Source organism: Haemaphysalis longicornis, unplaced genomic scaffold (assembly GCF_048455015.1).
Source record: "Haemaphysalis longicornis isolate Haplotype H1 unplaced genomic scaffold, Haemaphysalis longicornis Haplotype H1 scaffold_7, whole genome shotgun sequence".
In the NCBI taxonomy this organism is placed as follows: domain Eukaryota; kingdom Metazoa; phylum Arthropoda; class Arachnida; order Ixodida; family Ixodidae; genus Haemaphysalis; species Haemaphysalis longicornis.
The window spans coordinates 49,222,450-49,239,618 of record NW_027526422.1 but is presented as its reverse complement, the minus strand read 5'-3'; the positions used below and the strand labels follow the sequence as shown (position 1 = coordinate 49,239,618).

General features: G+C 47.9%; 1 protein-coding gene across 4 annotated transcripts in view; it reads left to right on the top strand.

The window, feature by feature from the left end:
- Nucleotides 1–17,169, top strand: part of Camta (Calmodulin-binding transcription activator) — a 94,340-nt gene that overhangs the window by 20,558 nt on the left and 56,613 nt on the right. For all 4 annotated transcript variants that reach the window (XM_077677217.1, XM_077677216.1, XM_077677215.1 and 1 more), the window contains exon 2: nt 8,299–8,434. In XM_077677217.1, coding sequence (XP_077533343.1) covers nt 8,315–8,434 — 120 coding nt within the window. In that variant the 5' untranslated portion in view covers nt 8,299–8,314. The remainder of the gene's footprint in view (nt 1–8,298; nt 8,435–17,169) is intronic.

Sequence of the window (17,169 nt, the reverse complement as noted above, 5' to 3'; positions counted from 1 at the left end):
TGAACGCCGCCCCGGGTCAAATTTACGTGCATTACGGCGCGAGGCTAGTTTATTATGCAAATGCGAGCTCATCGTCCCTGATTGTACGGTCGACGTCTCCGCGTGTGAGGAACGCGGAATGAGAAGAAAAAAAAGGGGGACAGGAGGTTGATTTGTTGGAAGATGAAAGTACGTTGCACCATGATTGGAATCATGAGCCTGGTTTAGAAAGGATAGTGACTCTGGTAGGGGGATTTTGCTTGGAAATGTGGGGCATAGGGACCATTGTCTGGGAGCATGAGTCGGGGATTTCGGAAGACAGTGTCTGCAGTAGGGTATACCGCCTCGGTTGATACGTCTGCACACGTAATTGCGAACGGCGGTGCATACGCTTCCGTTGGTTTCTGTCTACAGTCAAACCCGTTTATAGCGAACTGTAATATGCACCGGAATTAGTTCGATATATCCAATAGTTCGATATAGCCGAACCCACCTATAACGAGTTCATTGTTACGAGTTCACAATCCCCGGGAGCCCCCCTCCCCCTCCCGAACTCCGCCATCCAGGTATGCAGAAACGAACACAGTACAGAAGCCATTACCAGAACAAAATATTCCATTTATTGCAGTATCAAAGCTACTTTCCACCTTAACTGCGCACGTTGCAAAAAAATAGTGATTTTTGTTTTCACTTTCCTTTTGGCGGCTTCAATTAGCGTAGCATTCTCTACACGAAACATTGTTTCTACCAGTTTGAGTCCGCGTCCTCGAAAATCCAAGCATTGGCGGAGCACATCGAATGTCGAAAACGCTTCATTATAAGCGTCGGATGGATTTCATTGGCGACATCATGGGGAACGTTGGCGAGCTCTTCCCACAATTCGCCGATGCTGCTGTCTTGGTCCGCACTCACGGACTGGGCGGGTTCCGTCGCGAGTCCCGCGCATCGGAAACAGTTCCGGAAAGTATTGGGCGTCACATCGCTCCGTGCGAGCGCAATGTCTCAGTCGCGGCTCTTGCTCCGTGGTCGCGCCCAATCCACATCTCAATCTCCGCTCCGAGATCATACATTTCGGCGGCCATTCTAGGCGCCCACAGTTCGATATATCGGATGTGAACTTCGTTATAAGGAATATGTTTCCCGTATTTCTGTAACTGAATTATTTTTGTTCGATATATAGCATAATTCGCTCTATCCGGGTTCGTTATAGCCGGGTTTGACTGTATAAGACTGCTACGCTGGCTGTCAGAGACAGCGGTCAACAGGCAGTGTGGGGTCTGCCTGCTAGCACGATGTTTATCATTCGGCGAAAAGGCACGTTAATCTAGACGGTGCTGTTGAGATCCTCTGTCGCGAATTATATATAAAAAAAAAGATTGAGACGTTACTGAGAGCAGAAGTTATCCGCATTTTCATACAGCTGGACAAGCCAATCTACTGGGGCAGAAAGCCTGAAAGAGCTTTCCCACAGCTTTGAAAGGGTGCGGACAACCGGTTCACGTATTGTTCTCTAACCATGGAGTTTTTTGTTTGTTTTTTGTTGTGTTTTTGCGTCTGTGAATGAAGAAACGGAGTAGCGTACGCGACAATGAAAAAAAAAATCCGAGGAAACTCTTATGAAGAATTTTTTTAATGTGAAAGCATTATGCACGCATGCGTCACAAATACGCATTTTTCGCTCATCACTTATACGTGAGACTTAATATTTCTTTTTTTGCTCGGCTTTTGTCTCACCCCTTTTCGACACCTATTTTATCCCAGACAGCGTATTTTTTCTTCGCCAACAAAATTCGCAGCAGTATACAAAATTATAGTGGAAAAGCTGACTTTACACAGATTGAGTCATTTTTAGTACTTTTGATGGTTTGATTCACAGTTCTTTTTTCTATACCATGCAGTTACAAAACTTCTCTTCATTATACAGTTGCTGCCGGCACCCACCATTTTTTTTTTCGTGAATAAAGAGCGAGCGTACGGGCGTGGCAGCTAGGGTACGAAAATCAAACCTGGCTAAACAATACACTTTTATGGCACAGCTTCTTCAATAAAATTTGCTTTCAAATTAGAACGCACTGAATTAAGAAAGGGTTCCCAATGTTTAATGGCATGTCCTCCTAGGTTGCCGCCAAACTCTGGTTAGTAACGCTGTCTCTTGTCAGGCAGAGGCTAATCCGGTTTTCCCACAAGTGAGGGGAGGTAAATCAGGGCCATCGAAAGTTTTGTCACTCAATATTTTGAAGAGCTCTGGACTTGACTGCTGTACACGGAGCTTTTCTAAAGTTGGTTTCAGTACTATGCACAAGGGCATTGCTGAGAAAGTTCTTATTTGGGAGCAGCATAGGAAATCGTATCGAAATATGAAAGCCCTGGGATCTTTCGTTATTCTGAGGGCAAAGCCTTACATTTCGGACGGACACACGATTTTCCGGGGGACGTAGCGATACAATGCGTACATACTAACAAAGAGGGAGCACAAGTTCCATTTTTGTCTTAGCTTCCGCACTGTTTACTCGTTCTATCAAAAGCTCCCACGTTGACAGCTTAGGCGGAAACAGTAGAGAGGCGACCGAAAGATACCGCTGGCCCGACCAAGCCCGTGAACAGGGAACCAACCGAGATAAGTGTAGAGGCGAGAATTGGCCGCTTGAAGGCTGATCGATTGATTGTAGGGTTTAACGCGCCGACGCAACGCAGGCGATGAAACGTGACGTAGTGGAAGACTCCGGATTAATTTTGACCACCTGAGGATCTTTAACGTGCGCCGAAATCTCGTACACGGCCGCTTGAATGCATCATCGCGTAAAGCAAGTCGGCACGTTCTTCTTTTCTTTTTTTTAGTCGCTATGTTTTATGCTGTTGTCCAACTCCATAAACAGTGCACACTTTCGCAGTCGGCCAATCCTAAGCGAAGGATATTTTAGTTCATCTTGGATAGATCCTAGCGGGGAAGCAAGGAAGAGAATTCACGGGCACTCTTTCCGGTTTATACTGCATCAACACGGTTCCAGATAATGAGGCGGGAAATAGCCCCATTAAAACAAAAAAAAAAGGCGTGCCTAGTTGGCAACAGATGAGACCTGGTTCGCCGAACATCGCTAGCCCGCAAGCTTCGTGTAGTTATTGTTTCTCATTCTCAACCGGCGTATTTCCGTCGGTGCTCCGTGGTTTCAGCCTATCCTTCATAAACCAGCCCTTTTCATCACTGAGGCTCCCAACTGCAACCTATAGAGGCATGTAACGCTACAATACTTTATCCGGCATGTAAATGACGGGAAGTGCAGCCGCTTTTTTTATTGGCTTCGTAATTCTGTTTTTCTGCAACGTATCCACGGCTGCAAATCAGTTGGAAACTTCATAGGCATGGCAAAATCGAAGGCGCATAATGTTGACGTTTCCTAGCATAAAAAAGCACGCTTGATTTCTTTCTTTGAAGTATGTCTAGCGGGGCTCTCTTTTCGGAGGATTTCATTGTGCGGGGGCGTTTGATATGAGGGTCGCTGATGGATGTATTCGTGCACACGCCAACGTGAATTCGCACCGCCCCCCCCCCCCCCACACACACACACGTACGCACGCACGCATAAACAACCAGAACCCTACCAGCAAATATGCTTGTATCCTTCCCTTGCCTTTTCGCGTCTCACTCCCACTCCTAGTGCACTATCTGGGAGGTCTATACTTCACTGATCCAGCGTCTGCAGTAAAACCCAAATTTACTTTACACGCTATCCAAATGGACTACCCAAGAGCTGACCAGCGCTCGTATCAATGCCCTGGACCCGCATCTTTAGCGTCCTCTTCTATTAGGCCAACCACGATCTGTTGCAACCGTTCTTTGTCGTCTCTGTCTGGGAGTCGCATTCACAAATGCTTACTCCGATTTGATCAAGGTAGCAGCCAGTGCAGCGTAGGAAGTCTGTGACACACCGGGGACCATACGGCATGTTCTGTGTATGTGTCCACGTTTTTCTTCCGAAAGAAGACAGCTCTCCTCAACTCTCAAGCTAGACTGACGGCGGCCGTTGTCTGAGGAGAACATCCTGGGCCACCGTCCTTCTCCGGCATGCACGCACAAGACGGCAAAAGCGCTCCTCTGGCCCCTAAAAATGACGGATTTGTAGAGAAGGCTGTAGCACAAAAGACTGTACCCTCTAGGGACACTCACGGAACTCTAACGTCTACAGTGTCCTAACGATGGGCACACCTCTCTGCGCTCTGTCCTTAACGCGTGTAGGATAGCAAACTAAGCCATAACCTAGTTAACATTGCTGCTTTTGTTTTACCTTTTTGCTTCCTTACTTATAGCGCGACTAGTGGCATAAATCTCTTTTGGTGTATGCACGGCGGGCATTTTGAATCAGATGAACGCTCTTGGAAGGCGAATAACAGTGTACAACACGTTTTGAAAGCTACCTTTTAAGCGAATCTTCACAGGTGTAGCCAAGAAGGATATGAAGATGTATGAATTCAAATTATCGTACACTTTTTTTTTTTCAAGATGTGCCGTAGTGAGGCCACATCTGCCCGCACTTTCAGAAACGCACTAGGCTACTTCCCAATTTGCACGTGTGCTTGCTTTGCAAATGTCATCTTCCTGCCTTTATTGACAGAATACGCGGGGGCTGTTTCCAGTGGCGCTATGTAAAAAATCAGCTACCAGCACGATAATTTCCATCAGCTACGGTGGAGGTCGAACGCGGTTCATCTACTGAATTATGCGTCAGCGTAATTCAGTAGATTCAGCGTAAGTATGCGTCAGCGGGTGCATACGTATCGACGACGTAAAAGGGGGAAAATGTAGCGAACTCGCGGAAATTTATTTCGTTAGTTATACCCAAGACCAAGACCCGAAGATTTTCTTCTGTTCAAACCAATTTTCGCGCATTAAAGAGCGAAAAATACGCAGTTCGACAAACTACACATTTAAAGAAACTGAAGCGGAACGGCTTGGAAGCACGTCAAAGCTCGCGGTTCACTGAAGAAGCGTTCGTTTTACTTCTCATTATTGGCTGCTATGGCGCGTGCGTGTATTTCTCGAGCCCCTCGGCCGAAACTTCTGAATTCCTGCCAGCACTCGAAACCTAATTTTCCGTCTCCCTTGCTCGATATTTTTCCCCGTAGGGAACTCGTGCGAAGCTTAGTGGATGGAGCGGGATTAATTTCGCGCTGCCCGGGGCTCTTTAGGGATGCTTCGCAATCTTGTGTCTGCGAGGGCTCTTTCGCGTTTCGTGCGAACAGAAAAACGGCCGCAATTTGAGCTCGCGTCTGCCTCTTCACCGGGAGATTGAACTCGCAGCTGCTTGTCCACCCCAGCTGCTGAGCCACCCTGGCTGCCGTCGTGGGTATTCTCATCTCCCTGGATATTCCTGTTAACCCTTGCCGTCTTTCCGAGGCCCTCAAGCGGATAATCATCTATTTCATTTTATTTTCTCTTTCGTCAACAGCGCGCGGCGCGGCAGTCGGCAAGGCCGACCCATCTTCGCTGCCCTCCGGTATTAAAGTCACGCCTGGGAATATGTTTTCCTTATCTCGTGTGTACGCATTGTGCTTCCCCCCTTTCTCTTTCACTATTATCCTCCTTTACGAGTGGGTTCAAACCAAACGGGGAGGCGGTTCGACCAACCTCTTTTCTCCGACCGTTTTTCTTCGCCGACTCATTTCCGCCGTGGAAGCGAATCGCCTCCTTTTCTCTTTATTATCATCATCATTTTTCGTCGAATGCCGCCTATTCGGGATTCTACTCTCGGCGGAGGCACCAAGCCGGAAGAGACACAAAGGGAAAACATTGGGCATCGTAAAAGATCGGGGGAGGGTGTAGGAGGGGGGGGGGGGGGTTATATTTGCATTCCCGTATTGATCTCGCATCCGCTTAACTGAATCGCGCTTCCTGCATTGTTCCGCTTCTGCTTCGTTTTTGTTAAACTTTTTTTTGTTCCCTGGTTCCTTCTCTGCGGCCGTATCCGCGCCCGCACGTTTACTAGGCGGCCAGTGTGATTGCGGGCCGAGTCCCGGTCTCCGGCCGCGATCCTGTTTGTCCTGGGATCACGGTGGCTGCCGGCCTGATATCCCTCCCTCCCTCCCTCACACGCCGCCGGACGGGGTGGCGCTCGTGCTTTATTGTTTTCGTCGCCCTTGTCCCTTCGGCGGCGAGCTTGGGTCGTTCCCCACTTCTATCCTATTCTTCCCTTCGTTGGACGTGGCATTGGCAACGCGCGCGCGTGGTGCAGAACAAACAGGCTCTCGCGGAGCCTGCGTCTGGGCGGCCGTGGTCGGTCGGCGTCGGGCGCGCCTCGACGGTGGGATAAAGAGGAATTGGCCCCCTACGTGATGCGAGGGGCGTGTTGACACTACGGCGTGCAGGCATCCGCGCTGTCTCCCTCTTTGAGCGTTCCTCGATCGAAGGGCATCAGGTGCCCGGATCTATTTAAAGCAGCCTCGTGACCTACCAGGCATGGGATACTCCTGGTTCTGTTGTTTTTGTTGAATGGTTGTTATAGTTTATTGTTATTATTTTTTGTATATCAAAATTTCTTGTTTTATTCTTCCAAAGTTTTTCTCCTGTCTGTATATTTCGGCTCTGTTACGTCCTAATGCTGTTTTTGTTTGCTTGTTTATTTCTTTTTTTATGTGCCGTGAACGTTTCTCTGGCTGAGGGCCAGGGCTTGTAACACTGGGGTTTCTTTTTCTTCGCTTTCTGGGATTATCGCAACTGTTCGTGTTTTATTGTTTTGTTTTATATGTGCTACTTCGTGCGTTTAATCGTCTAGATATTCGTTTGTGCTTAGTCATGGTGTATCAGTACCAAGACCCTATGGTTGTTTATGGGTCGCCGAAATACAGATCGAGTGAATGATTAATATTGTCGTCATCACGATCATCATCATCTTAGTTTTCGAAAACCAACATTTTGATTGAAGTAAGCTAGGAACGTTACGTGCTTATTCCGCATAAGGGAGGCTTGCCCGGTATTGCGAATCGCATTTTGCAGATTGCGCACCATGGCGTTTGCATAAACTGCTCCGGCGCGCGGGCGTCGCTTACTTCTAGCGTAAACGCGTACCGTATTTTCTCTTATAATAGACGCACCGTCGCCCATAACCGCTTGGCGCATCCATATTTGGAGTGCCTTTTTTACGCGAAGGAAACCCTTTCTCACTATTTTTGGTGTCGTGACCTTACGCCTTGCCTTGCACACGCTGAGGCGTAAGCGCAAAACTCGTGCTCTTCTCGTGATACCGAGCGTAGGCCTTATGGTCTATTCGTTAAGTAAGTCGCGAGACCACCGAGACATATTGCCTCATGGCGCCGCCATGTAAAAACCGTAATCAGCCTATGTTTCTCAGAACCGGAAAGACGTTTCAGTGCCTTAGACCTCTCGTTAATAAAAGGAAACTCTTTTACTATATTTTTCTACACATATACCTCTTCGCGACAAACTTGCTGTTTCTGTCCGCTGCTCGAACGCTGGTGCCACCCGAAAGTAAGGCAGAGTGCGATAAACACGTTTCAAGCCTCATATCGCAAGCTAGGGGAAGCTTTTAGCAAGAGTGCAGTTCCGTTCAGTTGGCGGCGTGAATTGCCAGTTTACTGGCTGGCCACTGCAAACGCCACGTTCCGCAACACGGCTCCCACTTCATTACTTCTGCGGCTATCGGGTCCATCGGTAACAAGCGACTGTTGCTTTATCGCCCCAGATCCTTACCGCCGCTACGGGCGCGCTTTCCTTATTAAGGCCCCTACAAGACTAATATCAGGGACGCCGCAAATGGACGTTAATACGGCTACTGACATGGGATTGCGATGCCCAATGTAGAAAATGGCTCTTCCTGTTGTTGGGTTTGTTTTTGTTGCGGGTTACAGGAACTACTAGGTTTGACGCCTGTCCGAACAGGCCGGCCTGTGACAAGGATCGTCACCGATTTCGGGAATTACTGGATGCTTCCGTTACCGTGCCTTAGTCTTTCCCAATTATATCGCCTGATTTGCGGTAGACTTGGCATATTTGTCATTCAGACATGGCTAGCGTTCGACAGAAACAACATTGCATGCTGTCTTCGCGGTATCTTTAAGGAACCTCAGATGGTATAAAGTAATATCTAATCTAATTGAAGAATTTTATTCGCATGCTTGCTTGCCTTTTCAAGCTTTGAGAACTCAGAAACTACAATCTAGTTGCGTTATTTTTTTGTTTAAGAATGCCTTAAAGACGCGCTGTTGCCCTTATCCTCATCTAAGTACCTTACAACGAGATATGCTTATTCTGAGCGCTTTCGCCTTTGTTGACCCCCTCTGCCCTTCTCCTCCTTTTGTCCGTCGCAGGCCGAAGAGCGGCTCCATGCTGCTGTACAGCCGAAAGCGGGTCCGGTACCGGCGTGATGGCTATTGCTGGAAGAAGCGCAAGGACGGCAAGACCACCCGGGAGGACCACATGAAGCTCAAGGTCCAGGGAACCGAGGTACGCACGCGCATCATGCGGCGCCCGCTCAGTGCTGCTGCATGTGCTGTGTTATGCGCGGAAGTCACCAAAGAACTCGGCAACGATACCCTTAGATAGGGAAAACTATGTACGCTTTGTTTCATTTGGAGCAATTGGACTGCCCGATGCTGACACTATTTTTCGTGGGATTTTGCTCCAACTACAGCCATGAATTGTGGCAGTGAATGTCTTGTGTACGGCGTGATTGTGATGCGCATTTTTAATTTTGTGAGATTGGAAGGCGAAAAACAGTGCGCTACGGCATCACCTAACGCGACATGCTCAGAAATTATTTCTGCTTCATGAAACAGGTCATGTCTGTTCTACCAGAGAATCACCTGACCGACCAGGATCATCATTGTTATTGTGTCAGTGCAGTTATTTGAAGGATTCAAACATATGTTTTCTTCATTTACCTACTTTTTTGTCGGTTTTACGTCCTCTCTCGAAGTTCCTCGGTTGATTCAGCGGCTAAACTGTTGTTTTTTGTTTGTTTGTTCGTTTCGGCTTCAGGGTTCAATCCCTAGTCTTCGCGAGCCTAATAAGATTCGGTGCACGATAGAAAAAACGCAAAAGGGCCAGCTATGCGTCCTAATCAAAGCCCCTTGTTTCGGTGGTTAGCTTCATTGGTCAGCTGTTTTCTTGATACGTGAAACTGCGCGGCCGAGTCTTCTTTGACCTCTGTAATAGGCCGCGACCGCTCTGCTGTCAGCATCATATAATGTTTACCGATCGAAAAAATACCGGCAGGCATGCTATCCCGGAAAGGAAGAGAGAATTCTTAGTGAGCTTAGCAGGCCCTTAGTCCGAAGCTTCGCTCGAGCGGGGTGACCTCCTCTTCCTTATCGAACAGTTCACGCTGCCCGGCAGTGTCGTAGTCGGTCAAACTCTCTTCCCATTATAGTGGGGCAGGATGTCGAAATAAGGTTGGCAGGCGCGGATGGCTTGAAAAAAAGGGAGGGAGTGGAGTGGAGTGGAGTGGAGTGAGAGAGAGAGAGAGAGAGAGAGAGAGAGAGAGAGAGAGAGAGAGAGAGAGAGAGAGAGAGAGAGAGAGAGAGAGAGAGAGAGAGAGAGAGAGAGAGAGAGAGAGAGAGAGAGAGAGAGAGAGAGATTACTGCACCGCGAGAAAGTTGCATCATCCCTAAAGGAGAAAGAGCTGGTATTTAACGAAGGTTGTTAGGACAGTTGCGTTTTATATTTAGCGAACACTTCGAGACTGCTGTGGCGTGAGTAGGTAGCGGGAAAGAGAAAGTATAGCGTATGGCTTATGAGCAATGGAAACATCCCGATAGGACATATGGGCGTGAAAAAAGTGTGGTATCCCTTCGTATAGGGAATTGCGGGAATTAGCGGGGAACTGCAAGATCGCCGCGTTTCCTATTGCGCGCTTCCGCTACGTCAGAAATAACGGCTATGAGCAGCTCGTAATCAAGAATTGGGCTTAGGTACATCCGTCATAAATGTATTCTTCACGTGAATCAGCTGCAGGATATTCTTGCGCGTCGACAACTTACATACCTTGATGTCTTTCAGTTGTTTATTTTTCTTGTATGGCAAGAAAGAGCGATAAGTAGGCCAAAAGCTTTTCCCTTGACATGACCCTTAAAGAGACCCTGCAGCACTTTGTTCAGCTTTTTTTTTAAATCTAAATGCTTGCAGAGGGTGGTCACCCAACACACCCAGTACTTAGATTACGGGGTCGCAAAGGACCTCAGCCAAAAATTACTGCTCTGTGCCCATCAGATAACTTGTAAAGTCGCTCAAAAGATTTTTTCTCTCTTTCCCGGTCTTGACGCCCTTCGACGGCTGGAATTACGTCACTAAGGCCATGTAGCGGCTGTTGGCCGGTTTCCCTTCAGTTGCAACAATGAACGCTTTTCGGTAGCAACTTTAAAAAAAGGCTACATGAGCAAAGCAGAGATGTAAGGCGTATCTGGTGCGACGAGCAAATCACGCAGTGCCGCTCTGTGCTGGCGATAACTGTAGCTTTCGTAGGGGTTCCAGACGCGAAGGAAAGAGTGAAAGCGCTTATCGAAAGTGTTGCAGGGTTCCTTTAACAGTCCCGCTTTTACAACCAGCGTCTCAGGGTCATGCTTTCGCTCATAAAATACTGCACGCAAGCTATGTCCCTTGCGCGTGCTGTATTTAGGCACAGTGCAACCGTAAGAGAGATTCAGCTGCAACTTTTTAGCGCGTGTGTTGTTAGTTGCTAATGAACACGGTTCATTTCTGGTTCATACCTTTCGCGTGTCATCAGCGGATGAATTGGAGTGAGGCTAACGACCCTAGATTACCATTGAACCTCTTCGGGCCGTAATGAGCCCGATGCCTATTTCATCGTTGCTGACGACCGCCAGCGTCGGCAGGTATCCGGTATGAAGTCGCGGTGCTTTGAGATTAGATCCCCAAACGTGTGCTCCTAATGGGGCTGTCGATTTGAAGCGAGAAATTTAGTTTCGAAGTCTTTGTAAACCACGCTGTCATCATCGGCAGAGTAATCGGCGCGATATCATTTTTTTTTTGCTCTATTAATCTCATGCGATGCAGCTCGCGGCCATGACTTAGTATATACGCTGTTTATACAGGGCATTTCACGTAACTTGGACTGAGATTGAGATTATCAAGGACCAATTTTCTGTCAGAAACAAGGCACTGAATAATCTTTCAGGCTGGCATAATCCATCGCACGCTGTCAAACTTTTTAACCAGTGAATGTTGCCAAAAACCTTCAGTCACTACGTTATCGAACGTGAATTAGAACAAAGCGGTTTCTGTGAAATTTTCATTACTGCAGATGTTTTTCAACGTTTTTAAGACAGCTTTTTAGAAAGTGTGTCCGGTTTGCATGGTTTGCTGCAGGGTCGCATTTTTTGGCGTGAGTATGCTCTTCGGCTGCACATCGGCGTGCTCGCAGAATTTTCGCCCAGGGCCGGTATTCCCGTGTTTTGTCCCTTTTGTGTCCCTTTCAAAAGTGTCCCTTTTGAGCGAGCCCTGATTGGCTAAAAACGAACACCCGGATGTGACGCCATGCAAGCACGGCGGAGCTATGAGCCGTGGCTACTCGGAGCTATGCTGGGAGCAGATGATTTGGAGCAGACGATTTTTCGTCGCCTTATTGTTGGTTCGTTCGCGGAACAATAAACACATATAAGATACTCTGATACGGTTTCAGTTCTTTAAAATGCGTTTGCAAGAACAGTTACGGTATTTGAATCAAAGGCCCACTGCTTAACCGGAAGTACGTCACGATGAAAGGGACGCAAAAGGGACGTTTTCAAAAGGGACAGTTACGAGAATACCGCCCCAGATTTCCGTTTACACCGTATTTTTAACGCTTTTCAACTTTTTAATTGAAATTTGCAGGTAGTTTATATCATTAGCAAGAGTCATTTATTATTTTAACCGACTCCTATACATTCAAAATGAAAAATGGCGTGACGACATCCATGCTAGCCCTTATGATTGTTGTATACTTTGGTGCTGAAAAACTAAGCATTATAAATTTCAATTCTTGGTCCAGGTTGCGTAAAGCACCTTGAACATTTCGATCTGCGCGTGACAACGTTTTTGTAATCGGATTTAATGGTCCTACGCACGTGTCCTGTAAAAATTTTGTTTTTGATATCTGTACTTCATTGTTCAAGTATATCGAGTAGCTGTAGTTACTTTCTGGCCATATTTTAAGGTCATCAAAGTTCTCAGGTTGAACTAGGGCCCACATACTACACCGCCAAACAAAACTATTAAATCTCTAAGCTTTACACGCAGCGTGTCCTCTGAACTGATCAGAAAGACGTTAGCGGAAAGTTAGCAACAGACACGGCGCTCCGAGATAACCTCGTTTCGACCTCGCGACTGCATGCAACGCCGTCTCGCAAGTACGCGCTCCCAGCCATCATCAGCTCACAATAGCAATTTCGCCGAGGGACCGGTTGACTCTTTTCCCTAGAGAGGGGTGCCGTCTGAGGAGGAGGGCAACTTTGATTCGTTTATGCGGCGATCGGGAAGGCCCGAACGCAGCGCTCGAACTATAAAGGCGCTCGGCCAAAATCGGCGCCAGCTCGTTTCCGGCGGTAAATGGCGGGTGTCTGGCCCTGCTGTCGCGAATGCAGCGCGCGTCGAGGCCGCGCAGCACTTTCCCGCAGCGTTCCGGACCTGGAAGCGTGGCGTCACCGTGCGTGCGCGGCTTACCGGCAGGCCGCCGAGCTCGAGCAGTGAAGCGCGCCGCCCACGTTGATTGCGGGCACCGAGCTGATTGCCGGTTCGACTTGATTGCCGCTGCCCGCTCGCGCCCCTCTCCCCCATTGGCCCGCTGCACAGCGAGTCTTCTCAGCCTTCCTCTTGTTCCCCTAAGCATTCCCCCGAACTCGTTGCTCCACTTTTTTTTCCCACCTCGTGTTTTTTTCTCCCCCGTTATTGCGACCCCAGCGTCGCGCCAGCAGCGGTGCCCCGGGCGAAACGTGCCATCGTCACAAACGCAAACTCCTCTCCCCAGTTTCGGTGCGGCCCAGCGGTCGTATAATCTTTATGCCGCGCTCCCGTGTGGCTCTTCGTCGTAGTCGTCACCTTTGGCGAAACACGATTACTCGCAGCAGCTTGTTGTTGCGGTCCCCCATACGTCAGAGGACCGGCACGACTCGGAAGTCGGACGACGCTGGGCCCCCGCCCGTGAAGCTCTCTGGGTGGCCTTGTGACCTAGGCGTCGTAAACACGACGACCGTGCGCTTTTAAAATTGGCCCTGGGGCTGACGTACTTTGTTTTCCTTTTTTTTTTTAGTGTGCGTCCTGGTTTGTGTTGGCTGTGAACACAACGCAGCGGCGTACGTCGCCACTCACGCCCGCGCGCGATCGTATAACGTGTGCCGGACTTGCGTTCTTGTTCTTTCTTTGCTATATTAGCGAAGCTTCGCTTGAAAAACGACGCATTAGTTTCCCCCCTTTTTTTTTATTTTCTCCTTCCTGTGAAAGTGCTGTAAAGCTAGCTCACCCACACACTTCGGCATTCGCCCGTAATTGTTGTAAAGAGGGCTCACCCACGCAAACAGCGTTTTTGCGGTAGAGCACGCTTGGCAGGGGCTTTCTTTCTCCTTTAAGGTTGGGCGCTTTCACGAGAGATTGGAATAGCATGTCCGATCGCGATTTTTACTTTCAACGAGCAATTGTATAGAGGTCAATATACACAGAAAAAAAGTATCTTACGTCATTTCACAAAAAACACTTGTTGTTGTTGTTTTCTGTGAAAAAATGCCAAATACTCTTCGGGTCACAGATGCGTTGGGCAGGATGCCCAGGTTTGAAATTGTAAGCGGTTCGAAGAACAAACTGTTGGAGCCACACCAGGGTGTTCTTTCTTGTCTTTTGTCAAGGTTTCCCGTGCGATAAATGAGATAGCATTTGTTTGCGGTTTAGTTTCGATAAAAATTGCAAACATGATGCATTTTTAAAAAACTAATAAAATGCCGGGCCCTGTTCCTCTGCGTCTAAAAAAGCTGGAGAGCTCAAACACTTTAAATAATAATGTACCGCCTTTTTTCAATTGTCATGAATTTTTTTGTTCACATAAAAATACCGCTGCATTTTGACAAAAATCCGCTGTAGTGCAGGTCAGTCACGTATTTTGCTCCTTTCTGAAAATTAATTTTGAAAAAAAGGGCCTATCCGATTTTTCTCGAATGTTTACACATTGAAGCTAACGCTGTTTTCTGTCAGGCGCGCAAAAATATTGTACTATTTTTCTATTTTTGTAGCTACAGAGCACTAAATATTACATCACTCGCGGAATTGAGGGGGCACAGTTTGTTCGCACTTGGTGCTTAGGAAACGCATGATTGCTTCGCACGGAAGACAAGCAGCTGATTTATTTATTTATTATTTTGTTTGTTTGTTTGTTTGTTTGTTTGTTTGTTTGTTTGTTTGTTTGTTTGTTTGTTTGTTTGTTTGTTTGTTTGTTTGTTTGTTTGTTTGTTTGTTTGTTTGTTTGTTTGTTTGTTTGTTTGTTTAACAATTCCGCAGGCCAGTAATTGAGCCCTAACAAGAGGGGCTACACAGGATATCTGCAAATAACGAAAATCAACAACAGAAATCAAGAGAACAGGAAGAGCATAGCAATTTTCAACATCGAAGATTACTACGTGAGACTCAAGTTCTTTCGTAAAATCAGCGGATTCAAAAATCTATCTGGGGAAGGAATTCCATTCGGACGCTGTCCGGCCGGAGGGGTGGGGATGGGGGGGGGGGGGGGGGAGGGGGTACTTGTGTGTGTTGGTTTTTGCGAAAATTGGCAATAAAGAGTATTCATGGCTATGTCTAGTTGTCCTTGTAGTTATTAATTGGGGAGTGTTAATTTGGTTTTCCCTGCGATATACAGTTGTGAAGAAACGCACGACGGTGAATTTTGCCTATAAATATAGAAAATCCTGAAATGACGTTGAGATGATCGTGCTTTGCAGAATTTCAACCGTGAATAAACAAGACGACGTTTTACGTTGAAGCAGGAGCAATTTCCCCGTGGGTTGTTAAAGCGGCCGTGCACGCTTTTCAGAATGTATCTCGAAATGCACTGCTCCCTTTGTTTTCGTGCGCCCCGAAGACATCCCACAGCATGAGCGGGAAAGGTGAGATAAACCATGGGCATCTCGGAAGCAACCGGAGTGTTAATATAGGCGCGAGAAAAGTCCTACTTCAGGCTTTAAAAGGGGTTAGGGGGCGAGGTTTCGGCAGAAAGCGGTAAGCACTGAGGGATGGCGACAGTTCTGCCCGCTCCTTTCAAGCAAGATATGATCTCGCGTTCTGCGGAAAAGCAAGAGGAATCTTATAAAATGAGAAATAACCGTGACGTTGCGTGGGGTCAGAGATAGCAGGAAGGGTCTTCAAAAAACTGTCCCGCCTGCGAACAGAAATAACCAACTAAGGGCCTCTAAACGATCGGATTTCGCGGAGACGGTAGAAACTGGACTGCACGGAGAAAAATTCGCGCCAGGTACGCTGGCGCTACGACAGCAGCCGGAAAACATTACTAGCCATAAATTTCGAAATGACACAAGAACCGAGAACCGAACTGACCTCCGAATTGTCTTGCCTTGCACTTAACGTCGCCACACACCTTCGAACTGTTACCACTTTCTGTACGTTCGCTTGCGTAGCGTATCGGTGGACTCGTAGTTAATACACTACTGGCCACTTCAATCCTAACTTCCCTACTGCGCAGTAGGTACCCACCCACCAGGGAAGCCTCCATAGTGACAGTGAATATGTACGGCCGCATCGGTGCTGAGGGCCTATGGAGTAGGGTATGGCGCCACAGAGACCCTCAGGAGCGATTTCACGTAGACTGAAGACTCCAGTGAGCAGACAATTGTACGCGGCGAGTCTAGCATAATTCAAGTTCCAGGTGAGTGCGAGCAGATGAAATGCATTGGCAAAACTGAATGGTCAATTTGCTGTCTCGGGTAGTTATGAGGAGAAAGAGTAAACTTAAGACAAAAGGCTATACTGGAGTCTTCTTATCGGTCGTACCCTGGTTGCGGGAGCGCCAGTGAACGTAGGCGGAACGTTAATTGTTGCGCCTTTCTTCATTAGTCGGCTGCGGTCCGTAAAACAGGTGGTAATAATGGTACACACGCAACCTTCGTTTTATGTATCATCTTCAGCTCAAGAAGCCACCACCATACAGGGAAAGGCTTCGGGAACTAGAATAGAAGACAAGATCGACGAAAGCTTGGCTTCTGTGCTTCCTTGCTTCTAGTCCTGATTTTTTTTTAAACCCTGGTTCCGTACACCGTCAATTCCAGCTTCATGTCGGTTTACTTACCACGCGATTGAACTCTCCCTGCCAACGTCCCTCCCTCTTCTTCTTTTTTTTTTTTTTTGTTACAACTGCCAATTGCTGCACTGCCTCGCCGCTTACACTGAGGATACTCTGGAACCGAACGTGAAACCGGCACTGAAGCGTGGGGTACAAACGCAGCTCTGTATAAACAAAGGTACTAAAAACCAAGGCACTGATACAAGGAGCACAAACACACCCACCCACGCGCACACAGCGTCTTCCCGTACAGCCACGTTCTATCCACTTGTCATGATGCGACAAGCGTGGGACAACCTTTATGTGTGTCTTGATGTTCTCGAGACAGTTTGTTTTCAGGCGCGTGTTCGGGACTCCGCGTTCCTATTTACAGTCCGTGTAGGATTTAAAATAGCGACTGATGGCTATTCCGAGGCTGTATCAGGCGTATAAAGCGTCACGTTGTTTACTTTGCGTCTCACGGGACGCTCGCTTTTCTTGCACGAACAACTAAAGAAACACACACAAAGACATTGCCCGCGCTGCAGTCCTGCCCCCCCCCCCCCCCCTCCCACTTTTTTTTTTGTCTGGTCACTCTCGGGCAAATTTAACGGCTCACTGAGTTTTATTGTCTCCGTTGCGCGCATCCCCCGCTGCTCCTACGTCTGACCGCCCACGCACGCAACGCTTTCTCGGTAAGCGGTCTGCCCTCCCTATGTCTCCCGCCTTTTCTTCGTATCTTGCTCGCGCCGGGACTTTTGTAACCTGAATTTAAGCGCGGCCACTTCTTTTATTGCTGCTGGGCCGCGTGATGCCCCGTGTCCCGCTTCACTCTGCTCCGGCGCTACTTCATTTGTCATTTTTCGATTTCCCCCTTTTTTTACCCGCCCGCCTTCTTTTATCCGCCGAGAATAAAGTAATTCCTTTCCAG